General features: G+C 45.1%; 1 protein-coding gene across 1 annotated transcript in view; it reads right to left on the reverse strand.

Annotated features, from left to right (window-relative positions):
• Positions 1-11,626, reverse strand: part of A1CF (APOBEC1 complementation factor) — a 79,793-nt gene that overhangs the window by 25,689 nt on the left and 42,478 nt on the right. Inside the window, exons 5-7 of the mRNA XM_081824406.1 lie at positions 9,743-9,752; positions 6,132-6,401; positions 1,683-1,847 (exon numbers count right to left, since the gene is read on the reverse strand). Coding sequence (XP_081680532.1) covers positions 1,683-1,847; positions 6,132-6,401; positions 9,743-9,752 — 445 coding nt within the window. The remainder of the gene's footprint in view (positions 1-1,682; positions 1,848-6,131; positions 6,402-9,742; positions 9,753-11,626) is intronic.

Here is an 11,626-nt window from a genome sequence, read left to right on the forward strand (position 1 = left end):
AGGGCTGTTATTCTTCTGGAGCATCTTTTTTTGGGGGGGAGGGACAAAGGAAGAGGGTGGGAGAGAATCCCAAGCAGACTCCCTGCTGAACATGGAGCCTGATGTGGGGCTCGATCTCCCGACCCTGAGATCATGACCTGAGCCAAAATCAAGAGTCGGACACTTAACTGGCTGAGCCATCCTGGGTGTGGGGGAGGCTCTTCTGGAACATCTTAAACTCCTTCCACACACACAGCACACCTGTTTGCTCCTCCCACAGTGCCTGGCACATGGGAGCTACTAGAGTAATGATAGTCGAATGAAGGAGTGAGTGAGTGGAATGAGGATGGGGCATGGAGGTCACAGAGTGGCTAAGAACGTGGTCTTAGCCAGACCTGGATTCAAATGTGGGATTTGCCACTTGCTATTTGTATGACCCTGAGCAAGCAACGTAACTACTGAGTTTTGGTTTTCTCACCTTTATAATAGCAGAAGTGACCCTGCATCCTAGGATCGTGGTGCTCAGTAGGTGACTCATGCTGTGAAAGTGGAAAGATGCTACCACAGTGATAAACTAAGGCCAGAGTGTGTTCCAGAACATGCTAATTCCACAAGATGGCTGGTCAAAAAATGAGACCCATGGTCCAAAAATTTGGGAAAGGAGCCATCCTACATTTCCTTTTGGAGACTTTCAAAGCATATTAGAAGTTCAAGGACTCTGATAAGTCCTGCAATAAAACAGAATCTGTTTAATTGCCCTGAATCTGGTGTTTACGGATTTATTTGACCATGGACCCCCTTTATCAGTAGCATCTATTAACAGTCCACAGAATTAATGTTCTGCAGAACTGGCTTTGGGAAATGCTCACTTGGACATTGTTTCTTGAAATGCTTTACCTGTCTCACTATTGTAGTTCCTATAGGAGAAAAAAGGGACGAGGGATGAATCTCATGGTATAAAACTGATACTGCAAAGTAGTGACAAGATGAGCAGCAATAATTATCCCCCTCCACTCCCTCTGTTCTTTTCCCTTCCTTTTCACCCAAATGAGTTTCCTAGAATTAATTCTCACCTCCCTATTTATGTACCTGAAGTCATAATCATATTCCATTCGACCAGTGGTTCTCAACTGGGGGCAAATTTGCCCTCCAGGGAAATGTCTGGAGACATTTTTGGTTACTATGTCTTGGGAGTTGTTACTGGCATCTAGAGGGTAGAGGCATGGGATGCTGTTAAGATTCTTATAATGCCCAGGACAGACCCCCCACGACCAAGAATTATCTGGCCTAAAATGTTAAGAGCACTGAGGCTGAGAAACCCTGCCTTAGATATAGTTCTGGCCATGCATTCATCAACACAGTTAATATTTATTGAGCATCTACTATGACCCAGGCCCGGAGACAGGGGCTGAGGAGACGATAGAAGCCAAAAGACCTTTATGGGATTTATAGTCTAGTGATGGAAATGTGCATTAATTAAGTAATCACACAGATAATTGTAGAGTTACAATGTCGGTAAACGTTTTAGGACCATGTGTCCCTTTTTCTCTAATCCCAGGGCTGGAATATGGTTTTTGTAGTCCACATGCAATTATAGGAATGCTAAATGAAAGCTATTCTGTTTAAAGTCACGGGAAGTCATCTCAAGCACAAGTGTTTTTAAAGTACTCCTCGAAAACTTAATCTTCTCTAGTGTGTCTTACCTGGTTTAATATTGTTGAATTCTTTCTCAATCATCTCTTCCGAGGTAGACAGCATCAGGTTTCTCACGTACAGGATTTTCACCGAAGACATCGTGTCCTCGTCCACCTCCACTTCGGGCTCTGCCCAGTCTACTGCGATAGGATGTCCCCATAACTGAATCCTTCCTGTTCAGAAGGATCACAAGTATGATTAGTTACACAGAAATCAGGACAATATCATCTTGGTTCGCTGAGATGGCCTTTTAAATGCAACCAGTGCTTTTGAGCATATCTTGATGGAGCCTGAAAACCGGTATTATAAGAGGTGATGATTGATTTTAAGAAAACTTCCAATTAAATGGCAGAACTAGCCAGAAGGGAGTTCTGTGTGACAGACGGCTTATTGTAATAATTGAGCATAAAGGGAACTAGGATGTGGTTTGAAATGGAACAGAAATGAGGCAGCAATGGGCAGGTTTGGGTCTTGGGCCAGCTCTCGCAGGGTGTGGGAAGGTAGTTGTTGAAAGGGAGGTGGCAGAACGGGAGAAAGGAGAAAACATGGATTTAGGGCTCTGACCTAGAGTCTGACTTCATGAAGCATTAAAAAGGTCATTAGGAAGTATGTTTGCTCTTGTTGGGAGCTGCATGACCAGTTGCCACCACCGAGCTAAAAACTGATGTGTGGGCAGGAGTGAGCAGGGCTCAGGGACCCCTAGTTTGTTCTCTGTACCCTACATTTGGTCGGGGCTCTCATCTGCTGTGTTCCCTCCCAGTTTCCTGACAGCACATGGACAACTTGGGAATCTGCACAAAAATATTTTATTGCATTCAAGAAGACAGAGCAATGGAAGGGTCTGTGATGAGAAACTGAATTCTTTTTGAAGGGGTAGTCGTTACCCATGACTACATCTATTCTTGTATTTCTAAAGTTGCAATTTATTGAGCATCTTGCCCTATATACTGTGTTTTCCATCCGCTACCTCAGTTCCTGCTCACAGTCACTCTGTGGGGGGGGGAAGTAGGGTGGGGTGGTCAACTCAATTTCTAAATTTGATTGGAAATCTTGTGTGTTTTTTATTAGTTGTTTTGGAAGAGCTTTAAGAAACACCCAACCTGAGTCCCACTCATTGGTGTGCTGGACCCAATTCCTTTCCACTTGCTATACTAGACAGTTACATGTTCAGTTTTATAAATCAGTTGAGGCCATCTTGGTAGCTTGGAATCAGCCACAGTGGTACCATTCATTCCACGGGGATCTGCAATGTTACAAGTCAGGGCTTGGATTTTCCCCGGGAGTTGTCTATGAAAGATTGACCAGCTCATTCCTGACCCCAGGACTCTCCTTCCCGAATTTGATAGGAGTGGTCCAGGCCTCAGGATTCTTGAAAGCACCTCAGTTAATTCAGCCAAAATTGAGAACCCTATTCTAGCCCATTAGCCTTTGCCATCCTGGCCTGGGACCACAGGAAGCCGTCAGCCGGCCTGAAGGTCTGCAGAAGGCTGCAGTGGGCAGAATTGGAGGAGGTATGGTTAGCAGTGACCTCCCCATTTACTCCTCCATATGTTCTTACTGACCTCCCCAGCAGGTGACAGCCAGTATCCTGAGCCGATGGAGTTAGCTGTGGATCACAACATTGGCCACACAACAAAATCATCTGGAAAACTTAAAACACCAGGGCCCTACTCTGCACCTCAGGGAAGTGGATTCAGCTGATCTGAGGTTGATTTGGTTTCTGGTATTGTTTAAAAACCTTCTCAGGTTATTCAGATCTGCAGCCCACGATGGACAGCCACTGACTTAGATCAAGGGTTCTCAAACTTGGGTCTTGGTAGCGTAGCATCCTGGGAAGCAAATGAGCAGGCGCCGCACCAGATCAACTGAGTCAGGAACTCTGGGGGTGGGCCCCGCCCTCTGCACTTTCACGAGCCCTCCAGGTGATCTCCGCGCTGGTTGACGGTGGAACCACTGCAAGAACTTTCCTCAGAGCGTCCTCACGATGCTCGCTAGCCTCGGAGTTGGACGCCAAGACTGTGTTGCACACACACACCTCTGCAAGGATACAGTGTTGGGAGAGAGCTGCCCCTGTCTGCAGGGGAGGTAGGTGGCTGGGGGAGCAACACGTCACATTAGACAACAGTTTCTCTCTGTCTCCGAGTCTGGATCAGTTAAGAAGGAGGAGCTGCTTGTGGCTCTTATCATGTTTGCTAAAGATCACCTTCTTTCAAACTAGACTCTCCAGATGATTGCCAGTGACCCAAATCCTCTGTTGTTGTTGAATCGACAGTGAGGTAATAGGTAGGGTGTCCAAGTGGGTAGCCGACTTGCTCACGAGGTACAACAGCAATGAACAGTCGGCTCTGGTCTGCTCATTCATGGTCCGTCTGCTGAGGACGCCCTCAGACTCAACGCAGCTGAAGAAACTCAGCTCAGCTGGGGCTTTGAATGCCATGGGTCAGCAGAGGAGGGGAGGGTGCAGGTCATTCTAGTGGGAGATACAGCTTTCGGGATAAAGGAGACAGTGATCAGCATGGCATTGCCTAAAACACAGGGGAGTTGATCCTGCTAGAAAGAAGGGTTTTGTTGGGAAATGGAAGGTAAGAAGTATGTCTGGAAAGGACTGGAGCCTTGAACAATAGGCTCAGTTTTTTCTCGGTCTCCTCGGCAGCAAGTAGTGGGTGATTATTGTTGAACCGATGAGTGAGCAGCACCATTCAGCCCACCGACACGTAGAGATCAAATTCCTACTATTTGCCAGAATTGTCAAAAGGATGACCTGATATATGGGGAATGCTAATCTGGTGGGGATGTTCAGGATGGAAGAGGCAGAGAGTGGGGTACATCCAAAAGAGAGCAGAGCTGGGAGAATAATCTGGAGTTTTTGAAAACAGTCTCTGTTTGGGAATATATGTTTTTAGACTCCAACGATGGTCTGAGATCAGGATGGATACAAGGGACCTTTCATGGAAGAACTGTTGAAGAGGGGAGTTGAAGAGGATACCAAAGATTAAGTTCAGGTCACCGAGGGGCTAAGGACACCTCAGGAGGAGTGTCAGGGTATTCTCTGCGCCTGTGTGGCCCAGGGTCTGACCATCGGGTGGTGACAGTAGTGAAAGGAAGTATGAAACATACCCATCTCTCTAATGGGTTTGGCAACTTTGGGGGCTATCTCCTATCTTTTCACTTCAGCTGCCTTCATGAAAAAATATATATATTTTAATTCATTTGAGACAGAGAGATAGAGCATGAGCAGGGGGAGAGGCAGAGGGAGAGGGAGAAGCAGACTCTCCCGCTGAGCCGGGAGCCTGACATGGGGCTCCATCCCAGGACCTAGAGTTCATGACCTGAGCTGAAGGCAGACGCTTAACCATCTGAGCCACCCAGGCGCCCCTGCCTTCATGAAAATATTAATAAAAAATCCTCCCTGAGGCACCTGGGTGGCTCAGTTGGTTGAGCTTCCAACCGACTCTTGATTTCGGCTCAGGTCATGATCTCAGGGTCGCGAGCTTGAGCCCCATGTTGGGCTCTGTGCTCAGCATAGAGTCTGCTTAAGATTCTCTCTTGCTTACAAGTGTCACTACCATCTGTCATTATATGATGCTATTACAATATCATTGACTATATCCCTATGCTGTACCTTTCATCCCCTGACTTACTCATTCATGGTTTGTTTTTAAGGGACAATATAAATTTAGGTGGTGGTGGTTTGTCTTTAATTCTGGTGGCTCTCCATGGTGGTCAAGAGAAGAGTGGATTCCAATGTCTCCACTCTCATTCTTGAAATCCTCTTACCATTTTAATATTGATTCATCTTAATAACTTACTTTGTGTAAGTTTTAGTGAATATTTGAGAATGAGCAGAGGATTTTCAACAATTTCCCTAAAGCTGATCAGGGTCTTGGTGTAGAGTCCTTTAAATTCAGGAATTGATGGTCGTTGCCCAAAGGGGACCCACCCCGTGGTGGTAATACCTAACAGGTGCCTTTCTGTGGAGCGCTATTATTTCTATTCTCCCCAAATTAGAAAATATTAGACCCTGGGGAGTCCTAATACAAGTTCATGTCACTTAGCTGTCATTGGGATAATGTGTCACTCCCAGGTTTATTCGACATCGTAATGGACAATCTACTCCATTCCTAGTAAGCCTGCTAACAACCTCTGTATACGAAAACAGCAGACATATTCACTTTTGAGAAGGTTCTTCACTGTAACACTTCATCACGGGGTTAGCGCACGTTCGTTAGCCTCCGTGCATACGTTTCAGAACTAGTCGGTGAAAACTTCAGGGAGCTGCATCTACTGTGACATAGATAAGGAGGGGAAGGGGTTTAAAGTACCAAGTAAGCAAAGCTCCAGAGCAAACACACAACACCCAGCTTCTTCCTCCTTCGCTAAGGTGTACAGCGTCCTGGGGCAGGCAAGCAGCGGGGGGGCCGGGGGGGGTGGTCTCCTCTTTGAGGAGGGGTACCAACCTGGCAGCAACTTCCTTCGGGCCATGGCAGCCGTCCGATGACTCTCGTACTCCACGAAGGCGAAGCCCCGGTTTCTGGTTTTATCTGCAGCGCTTGGGTAGACGATGACGTCGACAACTCCTTCGGTGACCTTTTTCATCTCTGCTAGGATTTCTTCTCTCTTCTTGGTCTTCGGGATTCCCCCCACAAACAGTCGGCAGTTGTCCACACTGGCGCACACCCCTAAGAGACGCCCATTTCTGCAAAAAAAAAAGAAAAGCATTCTTTCTGCTCAGCAAGAATCCTTGTGTGATTGAGGCTTAAGATGGAAGTTGTAAAATGTTTGACCCTGGACCTGATACGGTCTGCGGATGTGGGATGTTTGGTCTTTTCCTGTTGTTTCCTCACTGCCCAGGATAATCCCTGACCCCGAGGCCTGTGCACCTTGCCCCCGTTACTCACGTAGGCTATCTGGCCCCAGACAGTTGTGAGCTCCCTTTCCTTCCCAGCCAAATAGGGAAGCGACTTAACATGACGGCCCTTAGAAATTGTCCCTAATGCTGAACAGGCTTTCACGTGTTCTCTTACTTGGCCTACACAAGGAAGATGGGCAGAGCAGGTGCTGTTTCCATTTTATAGATGAAGACCTTGAGACCCCGAGAAATTGAATGACTTGCTTAAGCTTTTGTAGATTTTAAGGGATGCAATTGGCCTCCAGACTCTCCGTTCCTTCCTGATTCTGCTGCGCAGTGTTGCTCATGAGCAAGTTCATGTCTACTTTCACTTCACTGCAGAGTGCAGGTCAAGCTTTTCTGGGGGACACTTGGGAAAATGTATCAAAAATCTTTCGTATATAATTTTGGGGGCAAATAGTGCCCCTTCTGGGAAAGTGTCTTTAAGAAAGAGATGAACCAACATTTTCGTATCAGGATATTCACTGCTGTTATTTAAGTAGTCCCCAGATTGGATATAACCAAAATATCCCACCATCCAGGACCAGTTTTATGCATCTTGGCTGAGATGCATAATGACTCTAGGGCTGGATCTTTCTTCCTTGTGCACAGCAGTATCTTGGTCACCCCGGGTTCTTGTGCACTAAATGCTAATAGTCACCTGTCAGGTCATCTAAAAATGCCTCTTCATCTTTCTAAATGTCCCCTGGGGTGCACGCTACTGCTTCTGGCTGAGAACCACTGATACTCAAAAGCTGGGCATTTATACCATAGAAAGCTCGATAGTCATTTCAACGTGGTAATGCAGAAGAATATTTATTGGTTAAAAAACCAGCTCACCCTATGCTACTGGCTTAAAAAACAAAGACTTCAAGATAAGTATATGAGAAGACCATTTTGATGAGCACCATACCGAAAATCTAGGAAGATACTAAAAAGTAAAAAGCTGACATAGTGATTATCTTGGGGCAATGGGATTGTGGAGGAATGGTTTGAATTTTAATTGCCCCCCCCTTTTTTTTTGCCATTTGTTGTGTGACTTTCATAATAACACAAAGTTATTAAAGTTCTTAAAATGGGTAAAGTTCCTTTCACGGAAACTCCCTGCATGTCGTGAAGAGAGGCGCTCAGCCCAGTGAGTGGGAGGTTGCTCTGGTTTCTTGGAAGTGGCGGTGCTCAGTGGGGTGGCAGGTATGCTCACCAGGATCGGCCCCTGTCCTACCTGTCCTCCGTGCTTTGCGGAAGAACTGAGGACCTCCTAGCAGAGTTGCGACAGGTCCGTTACAGTCTGGTGAACGTCGCCCAAGGAATGTGCTTTTCCTTGCGGGTAGGGAAGGGTGGATAAAGTCATCTTTCAGGGGTTTTGTCTTTGTTGTTGTTGTTGTTGTTTTCTTAAAAAACCCCTCTATTCCAAAATATTTCTTTAGAAATTCTATTATTTTTGAAGGAGGGCCAGTCAGGTATCGGTTACCAGCAGGTGGAGCCTGGAGCCTCCGTGTCCTATTTTTAAATCTGTGTGGTTAAGTCAGGCACTTTCCCAGAACTGCTTGGAGATGAAAAGCCATCTCTCACACGCTGAGGGCATGGCTTTAATGTCTCCAGAAGCCAGGCATTTAGACAAATCTCAGTAAATATTTGATGATGAGGAAGATGGTAGGACAATGATGGGTCTTTTCCGGATAAGAACCTTATCTATTCCCCGAGAAATAGTGGCTAAAAGCAAATCAAAGATTATCCTGTTCTCTGCAGGCAAGGTTCTCTGTTCTGGCAGGACTGATCTAGGATGGAGTGGAAGTAGGGGACGTTGGCTCTGGGATATCTATTCTGCTACTATTTCATATTCTATTTATCCTACACCTTGATTAAAAGTACCTCTGTGCCTCCCCTTTGTTTCTGGCATCCAACCTGAACTTTGACTGGAATGTGGCCACCAGCCTGCTCTTTCCAAATGCTTTGTAATATTTCTCCTTCCCCTCTTCCTGCTCCTCCTCCCCACCCTCCTCCCCCTCCTCCACCGTAATCCTCCGCAAACACTCACAGACCACGTGAGCTTTGCCTGCATTATCTATTTATTTTTCATAATACCCCCATGAGGTAAGTATCTTTCTCTCTTTTATAGATGAAGACACTGAAATTCACAGAGATGTATCAGTGTTACATATGAGTGACTAGAATGGATTGATTGTGCTCGTTTTTCACACCCTATTTGTTCTCAGAAAACGTGGACAGGACCCAGTGTGTAACAAAGTGTTGAGTACATACAGCAAACCGTGCTGATTCCTGTGTGGCCAAGTCTCCAACCATCTCAAACTAAAAGCCATTTTGAGAATAACCCTCACTTTCCAGATGTCTAGGCTCCATGAAGGACCAAGGAATGGGGACTCTACTGATCCCTGAAATCTTGTACCTGTCCTATTAAAAAGCTATATTAAAATAGAGCTTTCTGGAGCCCTTTCCAAAAACAGTTCAGTGTACATCATCTCCTATGACAGATGCTGAGAAGGTGTGAGTAATTAGGTGCTGATGGTCCCAGGATTTGTCTGAAGAAACCTGTTCTCTGGTCGCCTGCTTCCCACACCAGACAACCCTCCACATACCAGACAGAGTTCTTTTCGATTTGTGGAGGCCTGTGTGGGAGGGGAACTTCCTTTATACTCTCCTCCAAAACTCTGTTCCTGGATCCGACCTTGGGACTGAGTGGCTAGGCTACTACGGTTGCCAATCGAGTCCATCTTTTTGCGGCTAAGCGGTTTAAGAAAAATGACCTAGTAATTGATTGACTTACAGAATTCTCAGGATAATGCAGGACTTATTTGGGGCCTGTAGGAAGTGAGAGACAGTAAATGGTAGGAAATCTCTCTGTATTCACATTAAGATGACATTAATTTTAAGATGCAGAAAGGACCTATATGAAAATTATATCTTAGAATTGCTGAATGTGCTAATATGTAAGAGTTCTATCATTTATTGACCTATTACCATGTTCCAAACACTGGGATAAGCATTTAAAAGTCTGTAGGTTCCCCACTTTAGGGATGAGCACATTGAGGCTTGGAGAGGTGAAGCCACTTGCTGGCACTCAGGTGAAGCCTGTCTGACCCCAAACCTGTTGCTTTTCAACTGCGTCACTGATCTTTCTTCCAGGTGCCCCACGGCTTCCTTTAAGAGATGATTTAGGACAGTTCCGTCTCTAGGTGAAGGTTTTAGAACTCAGGCAATTTCACGATGTTAGCTCACGATGTTTCTAGTTGATTAAAAACCAGCTATTGATTGCACCAGGTCAATTATGCCCTGGAATCCTCCACCAGTCCCATGATTTGCAGTATTACCTAAGTTTGGCTGGCTCTGAGGCCTCTCTCCTAGCTCCAATATCATACAATCACCACTTCAACAGCTCCCCTGGGGCTGTCTAATGTGACTCTCACATGTAAATTCCCCAAACTAAGCTCTTCAAGTTTCCGGCTATTCTCCAGGTCTTCCCATCTCAATGACCCTATCTCATCCACAGATACTGGGACCAACATCCTAGCTTTCCTCCCTAAATTCTAATATCGCTCTCACTCTAAATCCATTATTTAGCCAGTTTTGTCTGTTCAGCCCCCAGAACGTACCCCAGGTCCGACCCCTCTGGCCACCTGTACCACCAGGCCCTGCGCACCTGCCAGCATCCCTTGTCTAGACCTAGACTACTCTCAGCTGTAGCTTTCCCTCTGGCTTCCCTCTTTCCCTGCTACAGTCCATTCTTCACCCAACAGCCAGAGTTATGTTTTTAAAAGCATGAATCTAATGAAATGTCTTCTCCCTTTTATTAGAATAAAAGGCAAATTTTGAATCATGGAGTGTAAGTCTCTCAGAGTACATTGCCTTCAGGTCTCCTCTCTGTTTCTACTTCATTGGCTTTGTTCTCTAACACCTCGAGCTTGTTCTCATTTGGGGAACTTTGCACGTGCTGTTCTTATTCTCTGGAATAATCTTCCCCCAGATATGGGGGCTGTCATGGCTGACTCTTTCAAGTCTCAGGTAAAATTGTACTTTCCTGGAGAGTATTTTCTTAAATACACCAAGTTAGAGTAGCCCCCTCCTTAGAGGTGGTTTGATTTTTTTCATACCTAAATTTTTTTTGAGTGTGGTTGACACACAATGTGACATTACTTTCACAGTGATTTGACTTCTCTGTATATTACGCTCTACTCACCATCGTACGACACTATTACAATACCATTGACTACATTCCCTGTGCTGTGCCTTTCATCCCCATTACTGACTCATTCCATAACTGAAAGCCTGTTTCTCCCACTCCCCTTCACCCATTTAGCCCATCCCCCCACACACTTCCCTCTGGCAACCATCAGGTTGTTCCCTGTATTTATAGGTCTGGTTCTGCTTTTTGTTTGTTTTATTTGCTTTTTTAGATTCCTCATATGGATTTTCATACTCTTAAAAATCTTCTGTACCCATTTGTTTACTATGAGGATGGGAAAAGGCATCTTGATATTTCCAATATTTTGAACAGTGCCCATCAACATATTCATGAAACAGATGAATTAATGATTTTTGTTTCTTTGAGCATTTCACAAAACTTAGTTTGACACCTTATGTAGTGTTGACATTAAATACATATTTTATCAAATTGATTTTCACCAAAGAAAAGAAACCTTTTTTATTTCTGATTTGCCTGTCTTTTGCATATACTATATTAGATAAGTTTGATGGAAGAACAGATACAGGGTGCATTGTCTGCTTCACTTTTTTTTTTTTGGATGAAAAATTTTTTTTCTATCTGTTATTTTTTATTGTTATGTTAATCACCATACATTACATCATTAGTTTTTGATGTAGTGTTCCCTGATTCATTGTTTGTGCATAACACCCAGTACTCCATGCAGAATGTGCCCTCTTTAATACCCATCACCAGGCTAACCCATCCTCCCACCCCCCTCCCCTCTAGAACCCTCAGTTTGTTTTTCAGAGTCCATAGTCTCTCATGGTTCATCTCCCCACCCCTCCCCTTTAGAACCCTCAGTTTATTTTTCAGAGTCCATCGTCTCTCATGATTCGTCTCCC

This window comes from Leptonychotes weddellii, chromosome 6 (assembly GCF_054177405.1).
Source record: "Leptonychotes weddellii isolate Sample4059 chromosome 6, ASM5417740v2, whole genome shotgun sequence".
NCBI lineage: Eukaryota > Metazoa > Chordata > Mammalia > Carnivora > Phocidae > Leptonychotes > Leptonychotes weddellii.